Consider the following 24,178-nt stretch of genomic DNA (forward strand, 5'->3'; position numbering starts at 1 on the left):
GGGTCGGCACCGGTGGCTCGGGGAGGCTGGAAGTGCTGGGGCAGGAGGGTGTGTGCGCACATATGTGAGTGCGCCCAGCCAGGCTGGCAGCAGTTTGGCAGAGAATCCCCTCCCCCATGCAGAGAAAAGGCCCTTTTTTGCTGTGACAATTCAATATAATTGAAAGTTTGCTTAGGAAAGAGAGTCTTTTTAACTGAACATGCTCACAGCTGAATCGATATGAATTATACGGCACAGAAGATGCCTAGGGTATTAAAACATTAATTAAGTAACATCATGCTACCATCTAACCAACAGCACAATACCATTTATAGGTACCGCTATCTTTTCTCTGGGGCGCAGCATGAAGTCTCTCTTCCATCACCGCAGAGGCGGCGGGAGACCCGCAGCACCGCTGGCTGCAGCTCCTCCGCCGCGCGGGATGGGGCCTTCCCTTGGGGCGGCTGTGGCTGCTGGGCGGCATGGTGGGCATGGACCGGTGCCATCAGCCCAGCAGTCCCAGTCACGGCCCCACTGGGCATGTGGAAGGGCCCCCGTAGCTGCAGAGCTTTGTCTGTTGTTTCTGCGCTGCCACCGACCTGCTGTCACCTGTGCCTCGCCGGTGGGTAAGGGAGGACCATCCCGGTCCTGCTGGGGGACGAGCCGCTGGAGCCAGCCCCAGGCAGCGCTGCTGAGGAGAAGGAGACACCTCCTCGACCCATGGATGGTGCCAGCGTCCCCGCGCTGAGCTGCCGCCTGCGGAGCCGATCGGAGGCAGTGCCCACGCGGCTGTAGTTGGATTAGCTCACCACATCAGCCCGGGGAACTAATGCACCGATTCTGCAATATACCAAAATAGAAAGTCATTGGAGTGAAATCAGTGTCTTCACCACATCCCCTCTGGCAGAGCGTTAATTAAAATGACTCTCTAGTGCTTTAGATCATCAGGTGTACATTGTTAACGAGCTTGGAGGAGAGAATGGGCTCCACATTTGTAGTTTAAGCGCTGATGGAGTTAACCCTTCACCACTGCTGGCACAGCCCGAGCCTGGTGGCAGTTTCTCAGCGTATCCGTCTGCATTAGAGAAGTCGGCTCTCTTAGCAGACTTCAGATGTCATTTAGCAAAGACGTTAACGTGGGACCCTGCTCAGTTCAGCAGAGACCTGGCTGCACAAGTGATGTGGCTGCAGCTGCAGCTCTCAGGTGTGGGGGGGTCTGTGCCCAGCCCAAACCCTCCGTGGGCTGCTGTGGCCATGGGGGACTGCAGGACCGGCCACCCCACGGGCTGAACCTGCCCGGCGCTGCAGCGCGTCTCCTGCAGCAAACCTGGGCAGGGCAGGCAGGCGTCCCACAGAGCGCAGCAAAACTGGTCTCGCTCAAAGCTGGCAGCTGGCAAGGTTTGCCACGTGGTGGCATTGAAAACGTGTCCTTGATGCCTCACCTGGATGCCTGGGCCTGCAGCGGCGATCTGGCAGCATCAGCCATGGCATTGGGCTGGCAGCAAGAGAGGGAAGCTGGTACCCATGGCTGCTGGTGTGGGAACGAACCCTCCGTAGCACTGACCCGTGCGTCCGCATGCTGGGCTGTGCGGTGGCAATGCCATGTCTGTCCCCTGCCCCGTCCCCTCAGAGCCAACTGTGCTGCCTGGACACGGCACTGCACGCAGGGGGACACGGGACCGGGGACAAGGGCTCAGCCGCTGGCCGGGCAGCCCAGGAGCAGGCTGAATAGAATAGAATAGAATAGAATAGAATAGAATAGAATAGAATAGAATAGAATAGAATAGAATAGAATAGAACAGCCAAAACCCCTGCTCCTGCTGCGTCAATGACGGTAACACACGGGCTGCACTGGGGGGCAGAGGCACCCTCCAGCCGGGAATTCTGCTCCAAATCCATCGGCAAAGTTACTCTCTGTAGAGGGCACCTGATCACTGCTCTGATTTTATAAATATGTATTTTTTTGGCCTGTAAGAATGTACTAGTAAGAGCTAAATCCCTCCTCGTCTTTTAGGTGATGGCAATGAAAGGTTATTTAAAAATCACTCTCGTCTCTTCTTACCAGAATCCCAGCATGGAAAAACCTTCTTATTTCTGTCAGAGGTTTGCACAATTTCCGCTGGAGCAGTGCTCTGAACAGCGTGGCTCTCGCAGAGGTTCTTAGTTTGCAGCTTGTGCAGCTACTAGAGTCCATTTACACCTTTCTGAGCGTTAGAGCGGGGCTTTCTCAAGCGTAGCTGTTTTAAACGGGAATTCAACCCAGGAATAAATAGCAACGTTACATAATAAACTTACAAAACGGCAGGTCTATGAACAACAGCGAAATCATTAACGCGGCGCAGTGCAAACACCGGTGGAAGGGCTGCGCTGGTGACCCCATTACTGCCGCAGTCCCCTCCGCTTGCGGAAAATGCAGAATGGATTTTTCCCGTGAAAAAAACCCCGAACACTTAAGAGGCAATCCAGATCCCCGCCTGTTTAGGCTCATGCCAGAAAAGCGACGCCTGAGCCCGGGACAGGACAGGGCAGCCCGGCCCCTGGAGAGTTTTGGGGCCCCGAGCCGCAGCGCTCGGGTGCCCTCGGTGCCGTCGCTGTTTCGGTCTCTGGCGGCACGGGACCTCCAATTCCAGGGCTGCCCACTGGGGCCAGGGCCTGGCTTGGCCTGGTTACGCCGTAGCACCAGGAGTCATCGGGGGCTTGGCAATTTTGACCCCCTTTATTTCATAATTCATGTATCTTTGGAGCCTGCGTCAGTGTTGCGTTGGGTTTTTTTCGTTTTCTCATGAAGGTGCATCAGCGACCTGATTATTGAACTTACTGGCTCACGAGTGAATGCCCTGACCCTATTAATTAAGGAACGCCCCCGCGCCCTCGCTCGCTGCGAGATTTCCTCCCCGCGACCTCTGCTGGGGTCAGACCCCGCTCCCCGGGCAGGGAAGCAGAGGAAGCCCCCGGCTGCCGGGGGGGCGGCAGAGCCGCAATGACACCCATACTGAGCAGACGGCTCATCCCACCTGCAGTGGTGGGTTGTGGGTTGTTTTGTTGTGTTTTTTTTAAAATTATTTATTGCTGCAGTTATAAATTAGAGATGAATGGTAACCCTCGGGGCTCTCTTTTGGATGTGGTCCTTACTAATGAATTTCAAGCATTTTCTGCTGCAAGGGGCAGTTTTTGGTAAGAGAATTGTGTATTCACCAGTCAGCAGTTCGTCAAGTTTCCCTCCCCGCTCTCGAGGCACCGCAAGCAGCGGGAGGAGCAGCGAGTCAGCCACTTACCTTTCTTACCTTCGTCTCCTGTTGGTTTGATCAGCCGAAGAAAACAAATGGCGATTTTAGTTCACTTCTAGTTTACAGGTTTCAAGATGACCTCAACCCATAGAGGCATCATGCTTTCCCTTTAACCGTTAATTACAGCACTGCACCCAGGATTCTTACACGACCATTTGGCAAAATTAAACGCTCTTATAATATCTTTTTCATACACAATGCATCCCGAAGCCCTAATACGAATTGTGCTATTTGGCTCATTACTTCCACTTCAACACTGATCGGCAGCACCAGCCCGGGCGCCCTCGCACGACCGGGCACCCGGACGCCCGCGCGCGGGGAGGGATGCGGCACGCGTGCGCGCTGCCCCGGCGGGTGCGGGGGCGTGCGCGTGGGGACACGCGGCCGCGGGATGCGGCAGCTCGGGCAGCGTCGTCGGCGTCGTGGCGCGTCCCGCCGAGCTGCACGGCACAAACCCACCCCGACACAAGACCCTGCACCGCACAAGCGGGGACATCGGAGACGAGAGCTTTTGCTCATTTTTTTTTTTTTAATGTATCACAATGAGCAGGAAACATACGTGATGAAATATTTCCAAAGGAGTATATTCAATTACCATCTACAGTCAACTCAACTATGACAACAAAGTCTTTTGTGACAATTTTTTTTTTTAAAGTTTTGAAAGTTCCATGTGGTTTCTGTTTCTGTTAGTCTCCATGTATTTTGGTACAGTTCGAGATCAGCATTGTTACAGTAACAAAAAAAGCTAACAAGACTACATTATAGAAAAACACCAAGAACATCATTTTTGGTTTCACTTGCTCTATTTTTTTTGTACATTGCAAAGGCTGTTCATACCCCTCTTCACCTCATTTATGCTTTCTGTTCTACCCAAACTCGCCCCCCCAAAAAGAAAACCGAAAAAAATAAGCAAAGCTTTGTGTTTCACAGTGGGCAGTATCTCAGCGCCGACAAACCAACCAAGCAACCAACCAACCAAGCAACCAACCAACCAACCCAATTTCTGCTTCTATTTAAAAGTTTAATTCTTTTTTAAATTTTTTAAAGCAAAATATATTTCCACGAACAGCAAGTGTGCTGGCTTGTGTCAGCGCCTCCCTCGCCCCCCCCGCCGTCCCCCCCGGGGCGCGGGCAGCCCCGACACACCCCTTACGCCTCTCTTTATTCTCAATCGTATGAAACTTTGGCCATCTTCACCACTTAAAAAAGCTTTTTATTAAAAATAAAACAGAAACCCGCTCAATGCTGAGTTTAAAATCTTTCCCTCCTGCCCTGGCCCCGCTCTGACACTGGCTGGAAAGGCCACGCGTGGGCTCGGGGGGGGTCGCCCAGGGGCTCCCCAGAGCCGAGGTGGCCCCCGCAGCGTTCCCGGGGTGGCCGGGAGGGTCGTGGGGCGCGGGCGGCCGCGGCGGGGCGCGAGGCCGGGGGGGGACGGGTGACCAGGTCCCAGCACCGTCCCCGAGGCAGCGGGCTGGAAGAGGAGGAGGAGGCAACCTCGCACTGAAAGTCTCTAGAAACGTTTAGAAAAAATACAAGGAAATGAATTTATAAAACCTTTTAGTGGGTGGGAAGGAGGAGGGGGAAGGAGGAGAGAGAAATTGCACTATGACCAAGCAATATAATTAAGAAAGAAACAAAACAAAACAAAAACCTGAAACAAACCAAGACAAAACCAAAAGGATTTCCAAAAGAGACCTTGCGGAATCTGACAGATAAAGCTAGTGTTAAATTGTTAACTTGTATCACATAGAGAATCAAAAACAAAACAAACAAAAAAATTTCTATATGATACAGACAGAGTAACATACAACAGTTAAATGGCAAAAAATATATATATATATTTCATAGAATTACAAACAAGATAAAATAATGGAAAACAAAAACTGTACAACTTTAGAATTTAAAAAATGTTCATCTCAAACACGGGGAGAAATACAAGAACTCTTGTTAAAAGAAAACAGTTTGTTAAAACAGCAAACGCTTTTTGTGTACTTGTTTCCGTTTTTGACACCTTATGCTACAACTGGGTACTGGTAGGAATATTAGATGGTACTCTCTTTAGTATCGTCTACTTAAAAAACAATTAAAAAAGGAATTTGCACTGTGCATTAGCCTAGTTAGAAATATGTACAACAGTTCAGGATCTAGTCTTTCATCGAACTAAAACCAAAAAATCCATAAAAATAAAAGCGTCCCGCTAGAAAATGAACCCCACGTTCGTCTCTCGAATGCTCCAGTCTCTCGCAGAGTCGACAAGCGGCTTCAGCACGGGGAGGAGAAGCCCGGAGGCGGCGGGAGGAACCTGCGTTCACAGTCTTCGAAGTTCCCTTTTGAAGCAGGAGGAGGAGGATGAAGATGATGGGGAGAAGGCTCTCGCACTTTCGGGGCAGAGGAAAGGGGGGCGGGGGGAGGGAAAGGAGATTGTTTCTGTGGACGTTTGGCTACGGAAGTGAAACAGCAAGCATCTATTGTCTCCAAAAAAAAAAAAATCTACATTTTAGCAGCACAAAGTTTTCCTTTCAAAGTCCGGACCGTAAGAGATGCGTGCGTGCGTGCTCCCACGAGCAGGGGTACGGAGCCGGACGGGGGGAGCGGTGCCCGCGCGGGCTCTGAGCCGGGACCCTCGCCGCTCCGCCTGCCTGCCGCGGGAGAGAACTTGGAAAGAGAAACCTGCCTTTTGGTGCGCTGGGTTTTCGCTAAGAGTTGTCTCTCTGCTTGCAGAAGAAGCACAGATAACAACCTGGGTACTTTTTTTATTCTTTATTCAAACTTAGACTTGTTTGTTTAAATCAGAAACAAATTCTCAAGTAAAAAGAATCCTTTTTGCTCATTCTGCACCAGTGGTGAAAGGGTATGTCTTTGGATTTTATTTAAAGCATGAATTTTCTTTAGAGAAAAAAAAAATGTAACAAAAACTTTTTTTTTAAAAGAAGGAACAGAGTGCAGCCTAATTACACAAACAGAAACAAATGCTTATAGTTTAGGAACAGAGTCTTTGAAGCATTTACAAAATGAGGAAAAGAAGAGGGCAAGAAAAAAAAAAGAGGAAAAATGGAAATTAAGAAAGAGATAAGTGCACAAGGGTAACAGACATAGGTAAATCGTATGTATACGCCTTAAAAAGTTTCAAACCCCCAACAAAAAATATTCTGCAAGGGATCCTACTGACCCCCCAAAACCCTTTGAACTTCTTTCTTTAGTTTTTATAAAATAATTATGCAACCACCCTCTAAGAAATGAAGGTAGCGACCATAAGTGGAAGATTACAGGATGGGGGAACGGGGAGTAAAGGTACAAAGGGGAGAAAAGCTTAGGCGAGTCAATGGATTGCAATCTATCTGGCTAGGAATGAACAAGACAACATCAAATGAGAAGCCGTCAGCTGGACCATACAAAAGCTAAATGTACACAAAAGGGTTTTTTCTTTTAAATCTACCATACTGCTTCAGTTCATTTCCAATGCAACAATCTACTCAACACCAAAAATGGTCATATCTATCATAAATACAGAAAGTCAGTTGTTTTAAAACTTATTTTTTAAGCTCCGAGTCCTCAACACTCTTTGTGTGGGTTTGTTTTTTTTTTCTGAAAAGTGGGAGTGCTTAACTTTTCCCCTTGAAATTGGCTTCAGCAGAAAAGCTACCCTTAAAATCCCCGAAAAGCTAAAGCAGTTCACATTGTTTTTCTCTTGAATACTTTCTGCCCATTTTAAATTAACAAAAAAAAAAAAAAAAGAGAAAAAAAAGAAAAAAATCCTTTTCTGGAACGAAAACGAAACAAAACAAAACAAAAACCCCAAAACAAACGAAAGAAATTATATATATATATATATAAAACAATGATTCTGAAAACAGAACAAAGTGTGAGCGATTGACCTGAGAATAAAAAGACATTACATTTCTTTTTTTTCTTTTAGCAAGCCATTGGTATCTGAATGCTAAGATAGCAAGAAATTTAAAACTGTAACAAGGTGGGCTGCTTTCCCATACAGTGCATGCCGGCCTCTGCTGTGCTATCGACGTGGGGCGTTATTGAAAAGGGGCAATATACAAGGGGCTCGAGCTCCGAAGACAGTAAGGAGGCAGCACGGGCGTTCGTCTCCCAGACCAACAGTACCTTCGAAAGGACAAATGTAACAGATTTTTTTTTTTTCTTTTTTTAAGTTTTATTTTATTAAAAGGAAAGGAAAAAAGAAATGTAAAACCCACCGGCATCGTTATATGGGAAAACAACCCACGCTTTTTCTTTTTTCTTTTTTCTTTTTTTGGTTAGAAGCTTTGGAATTGCAGTTAGTCTATTTTTGAAATTGGTTTGTTATTAACTTTTTTTTTTTATTTAAATTCATTTTCATTGTTCATCTTCAAAGCTTACAATCTGAAGGTGTCCATTCCTACGCTAGCTAGACCACTGTCCTTAGGGCAGCCGGGGTCCCGGGGCCCCTCCGCCGGGCTCGCCGGTCCATCTGACTTTTGGCTAAGATCCGTGTCAGACTCCTCCGAATAGTCGTCTGTTGGCATCGAGGGCTGAACCCCTGAGGTGCTGCATGAACTTGAGGTAACCGTTGAAGATGAGGAGAGAGGAGGGAAAGGCGGCGGCGGCGGCTTCCCCGGCGGGGCGCGGGGGGCCGCCGGGGGCCAGGGCTTTCTGGAGGCGTGGGGGGAAGCCGGGGGGGGCCGGGGGGGCGGGGGGCTGTCGTTTGAGTGAGCGGCCGACTGCGAGGTAGATGCGGTGCTGGGGTCGGGGGGGCAGGCAGAGTGAGGTAATAGACTGGGGTGCTCTTTGGCGTTTCTTGCTGCTCTTGTGATTGTTCGGTGTTTGTGCGGGGCTGACTCGAGATGCTGACTGAGGGCTTCGTCCCCACACACCGTGCTCTCGCACGCCACGCACTGGTACGAGCCGCTGCCCTGGCCGCTGACGGTGGGCACGTGAAGCACCATCTCTTGCAGGTTCGCCACGGACTGGCCGAAGAAGCAGAGGGACTTCAGGTGGTCGCTGGCCGCCTCCTGGTCGCTGAAGCCCGCCTGGCACTTGCGGCAGACCAGCTTGTACTGCACCTTCGGGACGATGAAGGGGTCGCAGAGGGAGTCCGCGCCCTTGCCTTCCGCTTCGGGCTCTTCTTGGGGTTTGGGCAGGAGGGGGGACACCTCGCGGGGTGCGTTCTTCTGCTCTTCTTGCTTGGGGGGTTCTTTGGCAGGGTCTTTGTCCGGGGTGGCAGCCCCCGCAGGGACGGGGGTTTGGCTTCCTTTGGGCTGCTGCGCTTTCTGCTGCTGCTGCTGCTGCTGCTGCTGCTGCTGCTGCTGCTGCTGTTGCTGCTGCTGCTGCTGCTGCTGCAATGCCTCCTGCAGACTCTGCTGGTATTGCTGGTACTGCTGCAGCAGGGAGCCGGGGGACAGCCCCAGCAGCGCCTGCGACAGCGCGGGGCTGTAGGGGAAGAGCCCCTCCATCCCGTACATGGGCTGCAGGTACCCGCTCTGCAGGGCGCCGGGGATCTGCGGGGCGTAGTAGGGGGAAAAGCCGGGGACGAAGTAGGGAAGGAACTGGCTCGTCAGCAAGGTGGTGGGGTCCGAATTCAGGGCGGCCTGCAGCGCCTGGAGCTGGGCGGGCTCCACCGCGTACTCCATGGCGGGCAGTGGGGCCGAGAGGGCGCCCGCCGGCGCCTCCCCCTTCTCCTTCTTGGGCCCTGGCAGGGGGTCCCCCTTCCCCTTGGGTGCCTTCTCCTTCTCTTTTGCCTTCTCGCTCTCCTTCTCCTTGCGCTGTGGCAGGGGCGGCTGCTGCGGCTGCGGGGTCGTCGCCGGCGGCTGCTGCGGGGCCACGGCCGCCGTGGCTTGTGCCGGGGTGGGCGAGCTCAGCGCGGCCGGGGGCTGCTTATTTGGTAATCCAGAGGTGGGGAGGCCGGGCGAAGGGACGCTTGTGCTGGGCAGGCCCATCAGGTTGGGTTTGGGAGAAGTTAAAGCTGCAAGAGGGAGGAGAGAGAGGTGAGGAGTCACTCAGTGCTGGGCAGGCAGAAAGCACAAGCTGGGGTGACCCCAGGCCACCCCTCAAGTGCCCCTGCACCCCCGTCTCCCCTGCGCCAGGGCAGCGACCGGGCTGAGCTCCCATGCTGCAGCAGCGCGGGCTGAAGAGCCCATCCTCCGCTCCCGCTTCCTCTGGGACAACTGCTCCTCTCCCGCTCCCCGAGGCCCTGTGCCTGGGGACGTGCCTTACCAGCCCCTGTCACCCATGGCTGGCTCGGCCACGCTGCCCGGCAGCACCAAACGTGGCGTCTCTGCCGGGGACACCCACCGGCCACGTGGGATGCTCAACATGGCTGTTGTTTTACCAACCCCTCTGAGTTTCCCCAATGATTTACAGCTGATGTCGGGGACTGGCATTTCTCCTGCATCTGCACTAAATGGTCCTTTGGCCAAAGGACTCCAGCAGAAGGAAAGTGCTATGCCGAATGGCCGTAACGCTAGATACTGTCAGTCTCGTTAAAATCTCCGCAGATTAGAAAGCCTTGGTCATGGCAACTGTAGAGGACTGAACCGGCTACATCTAAGTTGTTTTGTCCTACTTAGGCTGATGTTCATGAATCCACAAACCTCTGATGCAACCCCTTCCTTCCTTCCAATGTAAGAGGCTTTGGGTGCACAGCTTCTGAGTAATTTCAGAGTTTATGCAGTATTCAGACATCCCCCTAGGGCATGAACGTCGTGGTTTGGGTGGAATTAAGTGTTGTGACGCTTCCTCACAAAGGAGATAGATTAATGGTGGAATGTGAAGTCTGCCTATCTTCCCAACAGCAGGAAGAGCCAGTAACAACACAGTCCCCCAGTGCCAATTCCTGCTCTCACAGCTGATGGAAGCTGGGGGCAAGCCTGTCCAGCGTGGCTCCCACAGTCACATCCTTTAGTCACCTCCACTGCAGTTGGTGAACGTGCTCCTAAAAAGGAACGTTTTGCTTGGGAAGTCCCTCAATGCCATGTGGCGAAAATAAAAAAGAAACAAAGCTCTAATGTTCTGCTGGTGCAGCCCCGTACGCTCCGTGGCTCCGGAGCTGCTGGATCCACCCCCGCCACAAAACCATTCCACAAAATCTAACCTTTCGTTAACAAAGCCCAAGTCCTTACTGCGACGGTAACTGCTCAAAGGCGGCCTGACTTTGAACAGTCACAGAACTAGGAATCAGCCATAGAGGCCCAGTAACTTTTATTTTAGGTTCTACCTCTTCTTCGATACATCCAGGGGGAGAGGAGAAACCACCCCTTCTGGGAATGATTTGGGGCATGGTGGCAGCTTAAAGCCTTTTCCAAGGGGAAGCATGCCAGCAGGGAGATCACTGCACAGGGCAGGCGGTGACTCCTGGCAGGGAAATCCAGCTGCTACGGGGCTCCTTTGCCTTGCGAAGGCAGGGTAAAAGGGTCCCAAACACAGCTAGGGGATGGGGCCGACAGCTCTGTCAGAGCTGCAGCTGCCTCATTTATCCTGGTGAGGTCTTAAATCATCATTATTGATCCTGAGGAACAAGCGTAGGCATCCTCAACCACCTCATCCCTGCCGCAAGCAGGCAGCGCGATACCCAAGTCCTCGGCCAAAGCAGATGGCAGGACCTGCGGCAGAGGCTGACGGAGGGAGCAGAAGATGTAAATTCTGTGCAAAGACACACGTGCTCCTCAGGCTTCTGGACACCAAGCCCCAGGCTGCTGCCTGCACAGTCACATCACAAAAGCCTGTCACTTAATCATGCCCTGTAAAGTTGGTGTAGCCCAGAAGGAATCCATACTTCCCAACGCACAGCACAGGAACCGCTTTCTTGCAGCATCATAGGAAGTTCCATCCAAACAATGAGGAGGAACTTCTTTACTTTGAGGGTGGCAGAGCCACCTCAGAGAGGTGGTGGAGTCTCCGTCTCTGGAGACATTCAAACCCGCCTGGACGCGTTCCTGTGCCACCTGCTCTGGGTGACCCTGCCCTGGCAGGGGGCTGGACTGGATGATCTCCAGAGGGCCCTTCCAGCCCCCACCATTCTGTGATTCTGTGATCCTGCTCTGAGTCACAGTTGGCAGCTAAGGGCAGAAAAGCACCTTCCAAAACCTGGCTGCGCTATACCCTGGTATAAACAGCTCATGTGTCTACAGCGCTGCATTCACTCACTGATGCCAGAAACCGGCACCCGGCGCTGGCCTCCCGAGCGAAGGGCAGGAGACAAAGCTGCTGTGGCTCTGCAGAGGCCAGCCTGGGGAAGGGGCCCAGCAGGAGGGCAGGCGGGAGGGTGGCCAAGAGCCGGGCCAATTCAGCAAGGGCTGATGCAAAGCCCTTCTGAAATCTGCATCTGCAACTGATGCGGTATCGAGACAATAGTGATTTGTGAAGGTATGAAGTGAGTCTCCACGCAGCTGTCTTATAGATTTCAGATAAGGGCATATTATGGATAGATGCCATTGAAACTGATGTTCCCTCGTTGAACAGTCCCTGAGAGGTTCAAGCGCAGGAGCAGCGGCTAATTCATAACATTCCTGGATGCACAGCCTTATCTGCTTCGACAGGCTTTGAGCTGAGACGGCCTGACCTTTGGAGCTTTATCTAAAGGCCACAAATAGTCTGTTTGACTTTCTAAATAGCTTAGTCCTGTCTAGGCAGTCACTGATTGCTTTTAACATTCATAGTACGTAGCCCCATCTCCCCAGGACTCATACTGGCCTTTGGAGAGAAATAAAAGCAACAACATAGATTGAAGTGCAAAAAAGTAATTTTAGACCTTGTTATAAATTTGGTGTATTAAGTAAACAGCACAGAGCTATCTGTGATAGGCTGGCAACATAATTTGCCAAAGAGATCCTCTTGGCCTAGTTCTGGCTTCTGAAACGAGATCACTGTAAGAACCAAAGTATGGCATGAAGAAGTGCTGGCACGCAAAGATGCCCTTCAGGCACGTAGCTAGGACTAGACTCAAGGAGCAGGAATGGGCAGCAGCCCTGAACAGAAGAATTTCTAACAACAACTGCTTTTAAAAATGGTTTAATTACAATGACTTATCCTACAACTATAGTCAAGAACAATTTCACTTTCCCTTTGGGGGTCGTGGGAAGAGTTCTGTAACTATGCAAAAAAGCCTTGCAGAGGCCCTAACTCCCAGCAGAAAGCTTTTCCAGATTCCAGAAAAACTTACTCTGATCTTTTCTGCTCTCTGATAGGACCGTCTGACATGGATATCAGCGACCATGCTACAAGGTAATCCCCTCTGCTGCTCTTGTGGAAAAAGGGACCTTGACTCCAGGAGAGTGGATCATCTTTGGAAGGCCAGAACCCAACACATACAGTGAGGTTTAACTCTTTTTCATTTGCCAACTGAAGATACTTCAGAGATGAGCAGTAATGGAGGAAAAGGTGAACACAGACACTTCCAAGGGGAGAGAAAGATGCCTGTTTTGAGTCATAGGTCTCTAGTGCACTCTTTAGGGTGTCAAACCCAACGTCACTGCAACCACACACAAATTCGGGAGCCAGTGGTATGATTTACAGCGAGCAGCTCTGCAGCCAGACCCCTTGCAAATGTCAGAGGAGCTGCTCAAGTTCCACGTAGCTTCTCACATCAGCTACCATCCCTTTGTCTAAGGCTTTCATTTGCTTATCCAAAGATTTACCTCCTGCATGACAAAAGAAGATGGCAATTTTACTAAGATGACAACACCATGTTACCTGGCAGCATCTGCACTGAGTTTTTCAATCTGTTGGAAAAGGAACTTCATAGTCAGCTTGCTGAATAAAAGCATCAGAAAGTCTTTTTGAAGACTGATAGCACTCCAGTTTCTGATTAAGAAGCCAGGAAGATGCTCAGACCCTATTTTGGCTTCACACCATGGATTATAACTCATCATTAGCCAATTAGTTCAGTCCAGTAAGAGAAAGTTACCGTTTCTGGACACTGTCTAATAGTGGCAGACCTGTATTGCTGCCGTGTAGAAAACAAAGGTGCACAGTGGCATATGGTGTAACCCTACCAGGCGTTAACGGTGTCATGGGCTTTCCAGCCCGAGACAGACTCAGCCTGTTGCTGAGACAAGACACTGGAATCAGTTCTTGGGATATCTCTGTAAACGTAGAGCAGCCCTGGTGAAAGTCAACCACAACAGGGTTCATCACAAGTAAACAGAGAAGTCTGCCAAGTGAAAGCAATTCTAGAGAACATCAATTACTCCGTCATGAGCGGCAACTCAGACACCGGCATGTGTCTGGGATGCCACAGATGCAGCAGGGGTGAAATAAGGCCCTTGGATCAAGTTTTCTAGGTCACTGCTAGTCTACTGAGCAGCACCTTTCACTGCCAGTGTTTGCTACACATCTTATGCTTTCCAGCCGTCCCCCAGGTACAAGGGAAAGGAGTATCCTCAAAAAACAAATTTCAGTATCCGGGATGAGGTCACCCAAAGGACTATGCCAAATTTGATTTTTATGGAGTATTGTTAATAAAAATCTTATTAAAATACAAAGTAGATTTGTCCCATGGCTACACTGTTGTTTGTTGAGAAGGTACTTTCACGTTGTGCCCAGCCATTGCTCAAAACCCAATCCACAGCTGCATCAGGACTTGTCCTGGAGGTCACCGTAGGGATGTTACATAAAGCTGCTCCAGGTTTCTGTCACCAGCAATACCAGGCACATCACACTTTTCCCTAGAAACAGTTCAGAATTATTGAAAACTTGGGATGGCACTGCATCAACTGAACTTAATAACGAAAGGAAAGCTATAATGAACCACACATTTAGCACACTAGTCCTTCTCCTGTTCTGTTTCATAAATCCACTATTTTCCATTTCCCTGAAGGTGCTTCAGAATTTTTAGTCTGTGCTAACGGAACAGAGATATGCAGCATGTCTAGATCTTGCTCTATTTCAGACTTTGCTAGAAAACCCGAGTTCAGGAATTAAAGATAAAATACCTATTGCTTATTCGCTGTCAAGTAAACATGCTCGACTGAAGGGTATCCTATTATCAGTCATTCTGAAGGGAACATCCCCTTGTGCTAAAGATGTGTCAAGTTAAGCTGTGTCTCTGAGCAGTGTGATAACACCCGTACCCACCTGTGTTGGATGGAGTGAAGCCTGGTAAGGACGGGCTGTTGAGGCCTGGGAGCAAGACTGGAGGGATGCCCTGTAGTGCTGGGTACGCAGCAGGAAGGTTAAGAGCTTGCAGGGGGGTGTTATCAAACATGCCCTGCTGTTGAGCTGCCAGACCAAGAACCTCATTGGCTTTTTTGATCCGGTCCAGCTCCTGCTGAGCCATCAACTGACGTACAGTAGCTGGGTCAAAATACTCCTTTTCCTTATCCAACTGGCTTCCAATGGTTTCTTTAACTTTGGAGATATGCTGTTGAGAGAAGATATGGTCACGTACAGACAGCCGAGCGCTGTACTTGATGCCACACAAAGTGCACTCTGTTTTGGGTCCCTCATAACTTGTTTGGTTTATACCAAAATGCTTGGCCATGCTGAGTTTGGACTTCTTTTCCTTTGCCCTAGCATTCTGGAACCAGACCTGAACAACTCTCTTTGGCAGTCCAATGTCATTGCCCAGGACCTCACACTCCAGCATGGTAGGTGTCCTGTAGTCATTAAAGCATGACTTAAGAACTTTTAGCTGGAGATTAGTCATCTGAGTGCGAAAGCGTTTCTGTCCGGGCCGATCCCCGCTCTCTCCAGACTTGCTGGCTGAACCACTTGCACCAGGGCTGGGTGAGCAGGGGTCTGCAAGGCTGGATGTTTCACTATAGTCCACAGTACCTTCATTATCGTACTCTTTGCTGTAAAAGCTGGGAGCTGGGCTGACCAGACCAGAAGACAGCCGATCTTCATATTCAGACATTGCTATCATGGCAGCTTTTGTCAGACCTTCAGTGGGTCCCGATGCTGATTTGGTTTCAGTTGCAATCCCTGTTGCGCTATCATTGTCTGCGTTCCCTTCATCTCCTGTTGTAGTGTCTGTGATTGCAGTGTTGACAGAAGAGCAGTCATCGTTGTCCAGCTTTGTTTGGTCAAAGCTCAGATTGACCGAGGACATGGAGGGACTCTCAAAGTCTTCTATCCCTTCCACCTTAATGGAGGATGGACTCAGCAGAGTTCGAGGTGACAGCTCCATGCTCTTGTTCACTGGGGAGAGAGGAACACTCTGTCCATCACTGCTAGTTGGTGGCATGTGTGAAAAGCTTGCTCCATCAAAGATGTCTCCCTTCATTTGGAGTCCCCCATCACAATCCAAGAGCATAGCAGACAACGTCAAGTTGTATCCAGCTCTCTTGGCCTCATGCCAGTGACGGGATCGGATATGAGCTTCAAGAGCTGTCTTTGCTTTAAAGAGAGCGCGGCAGAAGGGACACCGTCTATGGGCTTGGGCAGGCCCCACAGCTCTGAACTGCCCCTTCCGTTCCCGTGCACGAGTGTTCTGAAACCAAACTTGTACCACGCGTTTCTTCAAGCCCACTTCATGTGCAATGTGATCCAACATTTTCCGTGTTGGGTTGGAGTCGAGCAAGTACTTCTGGTAAAGAATTTCCAGCTGCTCTGGGGTAATGGTTGTCCTTAGACGTTTATCCCTTTGTGGTTCTTCTCCTCCAGTCCCACTGTCATTTTCTCCAGGGCTTGCACTGGCCTTTTCCTCCAGCTTTCTCTTCAGTGTGTTCATTGTGGATGTTGGAGTTGACGGCGAAGTGGCTGAGCTTGCTGGAATCTGTGGTAATGTTCCAGATAGCAGTTGGCTCGCAAGTAGTGGATTACTGGGATCAAAAAGCATGAATGGCATATCCAGCGTTCTGTCCAGGAATGGAGGGTGGATAAACTGGTTCTGTGCACTCAGAAAATGAAGCTGCTGATGCTCCTGCCAATGCTCAAAGGAAGGAAATGCCAGCTTACACTGGTCACACTGGTATGGGATTAGCTGAGGAGGTAGGTTTGCCAGCTGTTGAGGGGTGGATGTGTGAATGGGTTTGAGGGAGAGATGCGAGAGCTGAGATGGACTTGGGCTTGACTGTGACAAGGAGCACTGAGGGGGCTGAGGAGGGGGAGGTGGGTGTTGCAATGAAGAGGGGGAGGATAACTGTGAAATCTTTTGGTGTGCTGAACTTGTCTTTTGTTCTCCTTGGTCCTGTTGCTGCTGAGACTCTTGCTTTGGTTGCACTTGCTTCTCTTGAGTTTGGTTTTGCTGTGTACTTGGAGGTTCAGACTGCTTTGGTTTCTCATCTGTAGTTTCTACTTTAGAACTATAGGTGGAGGAATCATCTGCCTCTGCTGTGAGCTGCAGAAAAGCTGAGGAGGTTGCATTGGCTGAAGACGTAGGTGTGCTGTAAGCTTGTGAGGGCATTGGTGTGCTGCAGGAGGAACTGGTTGGAGTCAAGAGCTCCATTGCATCCATAGAGTCTTCATTCTGGCTATCATCCTGTCCATCCTCATCCTCATCTTTGTAACAGAGCTTTTTCTGGTGTTTAATGAGATCAAAAATGCGTTGAAAGACTAGACTGCACTTTTTGCATTGGTAGTTCAAGTTGCTTGTTCTAATATACCTGTCATTTGTAAGCTCTCGTCGTTCCCCATCTTTGCCTTCTCCCTGATTCTCATAGTTTTTCCTAGCTTTTTGACGGGCATTCTGGAACCACACCACTATAACCCGCGTTGGGAGGTTCAGCAAGTTAGAAAGCTGCTCAAATTCATCATCCTTTGGATAAGCATTGGCATCAAAGAAGTCCTGCAGGACTCTGAGTTGGTAGTCAGTAAAGCGTGTCCGGGAGGACCGCTTGCTTCCCCAGTACTCCTGCTTTTGAGGTTCTGGAGAAGGAGGCCGTGAGTCTATCTTCAGTTCTTCCAGGCTGGTAATGGGAGGATTACTGAAGTTGTATGGGGAATCCTTGTTGCGCTGGCGTTCTTTGAAAAGAGTGTTTCTGAACCAGTGCTTGATCACTTTCTGGGGCAATCCAGATTTGTCCGCCATCTCTTTGATCTGTTCCTCACTTGGGGAATTGTTAATATCAAAATACTGCCGAAGGACTCTGAGTTGGTCGTCGGTGATCCGTGTCCGTGGCCTCTTGTTCTGCTGCTGCTGGAGAAGGCTAGGGTTGAGCTGATGCTGGTACAACTGGGCCAAGTCTGCAGGCAGAGGGTCTACGGGACCCAGCTGGGGTGGCAGCTGAGCAGGTAACGTTTGTAGTGGCATGGTTTGCATCATAAGTGGTGAAAAGATGGGGAGCTCCATTGGCATGGAGAGCTGGGTGAGTGGCACAGATGGCTGGGCTGGTGCGATTGTAGGAGAGGTAATCGGTGGCGCAGAAGTAGGAATGGTAGGAGTAGAAGCTGGCTGAGGAGGTGCTGGAGGGAGTGGAGGTGGTGGCGGTGGAGGTGGTGGTGGTGGCTCTGGGGTCTGAGGCCGTAGTGGGTACAGTTTGTCATAGTGTTCTCTGTATTGTTTGGCAAATCTCTCTAACTGCTTAAAGGGAAAGTAATGTTGGTGAACATGCTCTTGGTGGCTCTTCAGGATAAGGATGTTTGAAAAGAACTTGCCGCATGTATCACACTCAAGCTTTTCCAAGTTCTCACCTTGCTCTGTCTTCCCATTTTTCTTCTGCACCTTCTGCTTATTCTCGTTATACTGAATAACAAGCTCAAAGCCAAAGTTTTCCAGCAAGGCTTTTGTGGCATTCCCTCTTGCATCAGAGGCAATACGCGGAGGCAGTAAGGAGGGCTCCGAACTGCTGCCTGGTACAAAGTCCTTCTTCTCTTTGGGCTTCAAGTTATCAGGCAGAGACTCCTTAGATGCTACATTGTTGTCTCCCCTCTCTGCACTTTCCCTTTCCCGTGGGGTTTCTTTTTCTTTCTCCTTCACTACGGACTTACTCTTCTTCTCAGGGTGCTGGCTCTGCTGTATAAGGACGGAGTGAGGTTGTGACAGGGACAGCTGACCTTGCTGCTGCTGCAAGAGCTGTGGGTGGCTCTGTTGAGGGAGCTGAACTTGAGCCTTCAGGTCCTCCAGCAAACTTGGACCTGTACCAGTCAACGTCAGCGCACCACTGGTGACAGGCAAACTAACTTCTGGATTGAGCTGGAACTCGGCACTGGGGATGTAGAAAGGAAACAAAAGATGCTGCTGTTGCTGAAGCTGCAGAAGGGTCTCAGTGGTCATCGGAAAGTGTGGCAAAAGTGCTGGGTTGAAGAGCTGAGACTGCAGGAGAGCCGCTTGCTGCTGCAGTTCTTGCTGCAGGTGGGCCTGGACTTGGGCCTGGGCCTGTGCCAAGGTTTGAGCTTGTTGCTGCTGCTGCTGCTGCTGCTGCTGCTGCTGCTGCTGCTGCCTGGATGCAATCATGTCTGCCAGCTTCTTTCGGTTTACCTCTTTGGGCTCCGAAGGGGAGGAGATATTAGTGCTTACAGGGTTACCTAAAGGAGGAATTCCCACATTGTCACTGGATACCTGGTTGAGCAGGCTGGGAACGGGAGTTGTGCCCGAATTACTTGTGTTGGTGGTTGTAAAAGTATTACTGTTGCTAGCACTCCCTGGACTCGGCGTGGATGAACCCAAAGAGAGACTGCTGCTGCTGCTGTTGCCAGCTCCGTTACTACTGCCACTGCCCCCAGCCGCCTCCAGCTTGGCAGCGCGAGCCTTGGTTTGGTGCAGGACAGACCTCATGTGGATCTCCAGGGTGGAGCTCTGACTGTAGGCCACGTTGCAGGTGTTACACTTAAAAGGTTTGTTGTCTGGGCTGCTGGTAGGTTCAGGCTGCCCAGTAGCAGACTCTTGGAGGGCTCTTTTCAGTTTATGCAGATGAGAAACTGAATTGTAATGGACCAGGAGAATGTTCTTTTGCGTGAAAGATTCCTTGCAGACTGTGCACTTGTAAGGGCGAGACGGATCTAGGAATTTCTCCATAGTGAAGTTAGGGCCCTTCCTGAAGGGTAAGGCCCGTTTTGGTTCTGAGCCAGAGTCCTCTTGCACCGACCCTGAATCGCTACCCGTCGGGCTCTGCTTATCTTCCAAGTCGCTCTCCTCCTCCTTATCTTCCTCGACTATTATAGTGTGGTCTTCCGCAAGCGAAGGATCGCCCATAGCGAGGAGGTCCCCGTTGACCAAGAGACCACCATACAGCTGCTGAATGTCGGCCTCGCTCAGCTCCAGGTGGCTGGTTTCCAGGTGCTTCTTCAGGGCCTGGAAAGTTCGGAAGCTGCGCTGACAGAGGCAGCACATTGTGGCCGCCCGGATGACGTGGTACTGGGAATGGAGCTGCAGCTTCTCAATGGTTTTGAACGCCAGGCTGCACTGGTTACAACGGTACTTGTAGACGTGGCGATCGGACACTGGCAGTTGAGGTCGCTTTGCGTGAACTTCATTGAAGTGTGTCTGCAGGGCCGCCGAGCTCTTGAACACCTGGTTGCAGCCCTTCTTCCAGCAGAGGAAGCCGGAGTCCTCCCTGGCAGAGCTCTGATCGGTGGGAACGGGCTTGGGATCTCCGCTGTGCTCTGCACTTTCTGATGGCAAAAGACTCTTTCCCGAGTCCTCAGAGATGTCTGCGAAAACAAAAGCACAGCAAACCTGAAAATTACACCAGCACACGAAGGTGGATCAACGCCCTCTTTTTGTCCCTAATACATCCGTGTTTTTTCTCTGCAAGATGATAGGTATGTCTAACATTTCCCCTCTATCTTCATTCATTTATTTTAATACCAGCCCATTACCCTTATCACGCCCCATTGCATAAACCTACACAATTTACTTTCTTGCCCACTTCGAATATCTGGAAATTATTCACACACACGTTCCCTTAGTGCATTTATCACCTTTAATTCTTCCTTTTAAGTGAAGGCCATTCAGCCACCTGTCTGTCTTTGCTGTTTTTCTTTGATGTCCTGCCTATTTTCCAATAAGAAAGTTCATCAAACTGAACGTAGTATTTGAGTCTTGGTCCTACCAAAGCTAGAAACAACAGGAATGAAATTCAGGTCCTGCTGGCAGCGGCTCAAAGGGTGCTGTGTGAGGGAGGATGGGAGAAGAAGGAACAAACACTGCCACTCTTCCAGGGTCTAAGAGCACAGTCCTGCTGGAAAGGGGCATGATACGCGTAGAGGGTAAAAAAGGGATCCCATTGCCCAGGGCAGCATTAGCTACCCTGGCTGTGCCAGTGCTGCCCCCCCCCCAGCATCGCTGCCTCGGGGCTGTCTGCCTGAAAGGAAATGACGGCTGTCTTCATTCCCAGATTCCTTACAGACCCTCCAGGAGGGCACAGAAGGAGGAACGGCACTGCGTTCCTGCCAGGTTTGAGATCAGACACTTCTGCCCATGCAGAACGATGTTCTTGGGATGCTCTCACATCACATGACAAAGCCAGGACTAAACAGCCATGGATTTACAGCCATGCCTTCACAACACAGCATGGCAGTGAAAAAGGCTGAGGAGATTTGGGCCAGATAAGGACCGCAGCAGCTCAAAGCTCCCCAAACTGTATGGCCAGTGTCCGTACTTGAGCTATGATGGCAGCAGAGCGAGCACAGCAGAGGTGGTAGCACAGTCTGTGGCCAGCACCTGCAACCTTTGGCATTTCTCTATCAATCCCCTCAGCTCTCTAGCACCTTTGCTCTTCACTGCTCACATCTGGTCTTCTCCTCCGCAGGGATTCAACACCATTTCCACGTGAATCGCCAGGGTGGTGAGCTGTGCTCAGCTCTGACCTGCCCTGCTGGGCACCATTAGACTGTGATTCTCAGGAGACAGCTGAGCACATGGAGCTCACCCAGGCAGACATGTCCCCAGACACTGTCCCTGACCAGGTGGTGGGACCCGTGGACCTCATTGACTTGCACTCACCAGGCTGCTTCCCCAGTTCCTCTGTGGTGGAGTTCCCGTCTTTCTCTGGAGCAGCTGCTGGGAGAAACATGCTGCTGGGCATCATCACCTCAGGTGTTGTCACCTGGAGACAGGGAGGGAGGGATGTGGGGAGAAGAAAAACACAGGAAAATATTTTAAACATCTTCAGTGGCAAAATTAGACACCAGTACTGTAAAGTCAGAGGCGTCACTTTTCATAGCTCACTGAAGACACATATTTATTAGACAAAGCTCACATCAGTCAAAAGTGTTTCTACAGTTACATTCTGGACATAATTAGCAGTGCACACTTGAAGAATAATCTTATTATTAATATTTTTCCTTTATGTAGAATTCAGACTTTGATCACTGACAATGTTTTGTCATGGGCTGTGAAACTTCTTGTGCAACCAATTAGGTAGATAAGTTGAAAGGCCCACCTTAAGCTGCTGAAAACATAATAAGGCCCCTAATTAAATCATACCTCGTAAAGTACACTGTAATCTTGAACTAGGGAGCATTGCAGCACTGTTTTCAAAGTGTATCGATGCAGGAAAAGGAGGGGCATGTGAAAGAAGAGTACAAATAAGGAGAGAGGTGACAAAGGAAAGGGTGAATAAGGAAAGACAAAAAAGAGCAAATTGTTTGTGAAATGAAAAGCTTTCGGTAACCCTTTCCTTGCTCTGACTGATGTGTTCCCTTTGCCGCTCTTCAAACGTTTGTCTAGAACCTGCACCATCACAACCAAGGCAGTGCTTGAACGCCAACATTTTTAAAGAGCTGCAGCGTTTGCATGCTTCAACCAGAGATGCTCTTTGAAAGAGCCACATGCATACGCCCATCTTTGGGTGCATCTGGTCACACACAGAACATACAAACTGCCTCGCCAGCAGTTTGCGTGTGGCTGGCATCAGACACAGAACAACAAATACCCTTCTGAGCGGCCAGAGCCAATACCTCACACCACCTGAAAAGCTGCCCCATAGCCCTTCTCCCCAGAGCAGCAACTAGGAAGACAGACCCGTATCACTGTCACCATCCATGCCGTACTCCAGTGCTCTGCTGCCAGCACTGGTTAGATGCCTGTGGCAAGCAAAGACACCTCTACAGTTCCAAGCAGCTGCATGCTTCACCTCGCTGATGCTCAGGGAGCATCTCCCTTTCACCAGGGCCATGGTACCTGAAGGAACAGAAGCTCACACTGACTTGCAACGCTTGCGGTGCTTCTGCTCCCAGCCTCTGACTGCCGGGAAAGGGAGGCATAAATAAACACTCCTAGACACGCACGTTTCCAAGCAAAGCAAGTCTCTCCATCCTTCTGTCAGATACTAAGAGGGCATTTGAACCTTGGGTTTCAGAAGAGGGTGAGTGCGTGAGGCTGTTATCTGCATGCAGTGTACCTTGCTTTCCGCAAAGTCAAGGACCACAAGGCTCCAATTGAACCGCAAGAGATATTAGCAAATCTGTGGTGAAGCTGAAGGTAAACCTACGTGCAGGGCACGAAATCTTCCTGAACTCCACACATGTCAAATCCAGGCAAACACAGACTAGACCTTGGCTTCATTAAGTGAATGGAAGCAAAAACAGTCCATGAAAAAGCTCAAAAACAAATGTTTGCACGAGTGGCTGCAGACATCTGAACCGCGCCGGGGAGGGACGCTGAGCTCCCTCCCTTTACCAGGATGGCCGGTGCATGGAGGTGAGCGCCGAGTCCCACAGACGTCTGCAGGAAAGGCAGCTGACACTGATAAATCACCAGGAGGGAAGCTGAGCACACCAAATTCATTCCACCTTTTATTCTAAGCGGGAGCATCTGATAGCTGTGGGTGGTGGGTCGGGAGACGTGAAAGGTCACTGGTTAATTCCCGGTAGCCGGGCTTGGAGGAGGTGGACGAGCAGGGACACCAAGGAGGGAAGGCAAGAAGGCGCCGTTCCTCCCAGCTTTATCAGCAGGGAGAGCGCCTTCCTAGGATCTTTAGGAATTATGAAAAATAAATCATGAGAAATTAAAAAAAACCCCAACAGAGTAGAAAAAGAATAAAATTATCTAACACCTCAGCTGCACATCATTATAGAAAACTGTGGGCTTTTTATACGCATTACAGTAAGGCAGCCATCCCCACTACCACACTCAGTACGACGGATCAGTAATTGTTTTCATACACTTTAATTAGAAAAACTCAGATGGCTATGAATAATAATGGAAAAGAGAGACTTTTGCACTTGAAAGGTTGAAGTCAATCAAGTGTGAATGACGGCAAAAAAGAAAAAAAAAAGACACCAATTCATCAGGCCTCTGTTGTCTCGCCGCGTCTTTAATCATAATTCCTGATTGGGATTCAAGAAGGCAGTAAGCAGCGGTTCTTTGTCTGCCTTCACCTTCCGTCAATTAACTCTCCCCGAAATATAATCATCAACCTCACATGCTCCTCTGCATCTTAATCTGGGTCTCCAAACCAATAAGTCCTGCCCTATATGTGTTTAAGTAATTACCTTTATCTACCTGCATCTCCACAGCCACAGCTCTCACCCTACTTCTACCCCTCCCTTCACAATAAAAAAAAAAAGAAAAAAAAGGGGGGGGGGGAGGAAAAAAAAAAAGAAAAAGATGTGGTACATTAAATTGCTACAGGCACAAAATCCCAAAAGGAAAACAGAAAAAATCTTGGAAAAAAATGCAGGAAACTAGAAATTCTGGATATAGATGCAGGGAAACTGAAGCAATCCAGACAGCCACGCAGGGCTGGCCCTGGGAAGCACAACCTTGAAAACAAGGCACTAGTCTTGCTTCAGCAACTGGACCCGCTTCAGTCCTCCACCTGTTTAGCACCGTTCAGGTTTCTCCTGAAAGTGTCGCCCTTTTCCAATGCCATTTTCCAGGGCAGGACTGCTCTGTCTCTTCACCCCCACGCCACGGACCAGCCCTGAGCAGGTTGCAAAGATGAAAATAGTGGAAACAGGCTGCACGTCTCAAATCGTTTTGCATGACTGAATTCCAGAGTGCCCATTCTGAACTATTTGTCCTTTTACACTGCAAACCCGTCCAAGGATATACCATTTCCTCGTACGTGCAGAAAACGCCTCGCACGCTGCAGCTGCTT

General features: G+C 50.0%; 1 protein-coding gene across 4 annotated transcripts in view; it reads right to left on the reverse strand.

Annotated features, from left to right (window-relative positions):
- Positions 1–3,461: 3,461 nt before the first annotated feature.
- Positions 3,462–24,178, reverse strand: part of ZFHX3 (zinc finger homeobox 3) — a 512,235-nt gene continuing 491,518 nt past the window's right edge. For all 4 annotated transcript variants that reach the window (XM_074582606.1, XM_074582603.1, XM_074582604.1 and 1 more), the window contains 3 exons: positions 21,079–21,181; positions 14,328–19,784; positions 3,462–9,219 (listed from right to left, as the gene is read on the reverse strand). In XM_074582606.1, coding sequence (XP_074438707.1) covers positions 7,634–9,219; positions 14,328–19,784; positions 21,079–21,181 — 7,146 coding nt within the window. In that variant the 3' untranslated portion in view covers positions 3,462–7,633. The remainder of the gene's footprint in view (positions 9,220–14,327; positions 19,785–21,078; positions 21,182–24,178) is intronic.

The sequence above is a fragment of the Larus michahellis genome, chromosome 4, assembly GCF_964199755.1.
Source record: "Larus michahellis chromosome 4, bLarMic1.1, whole genome shotgun sequence".
NCBI lineage: Eukaryota > Metazoa > Chordata > Aves > Charadriiformes > Laridae > Larus > Larus michahellis.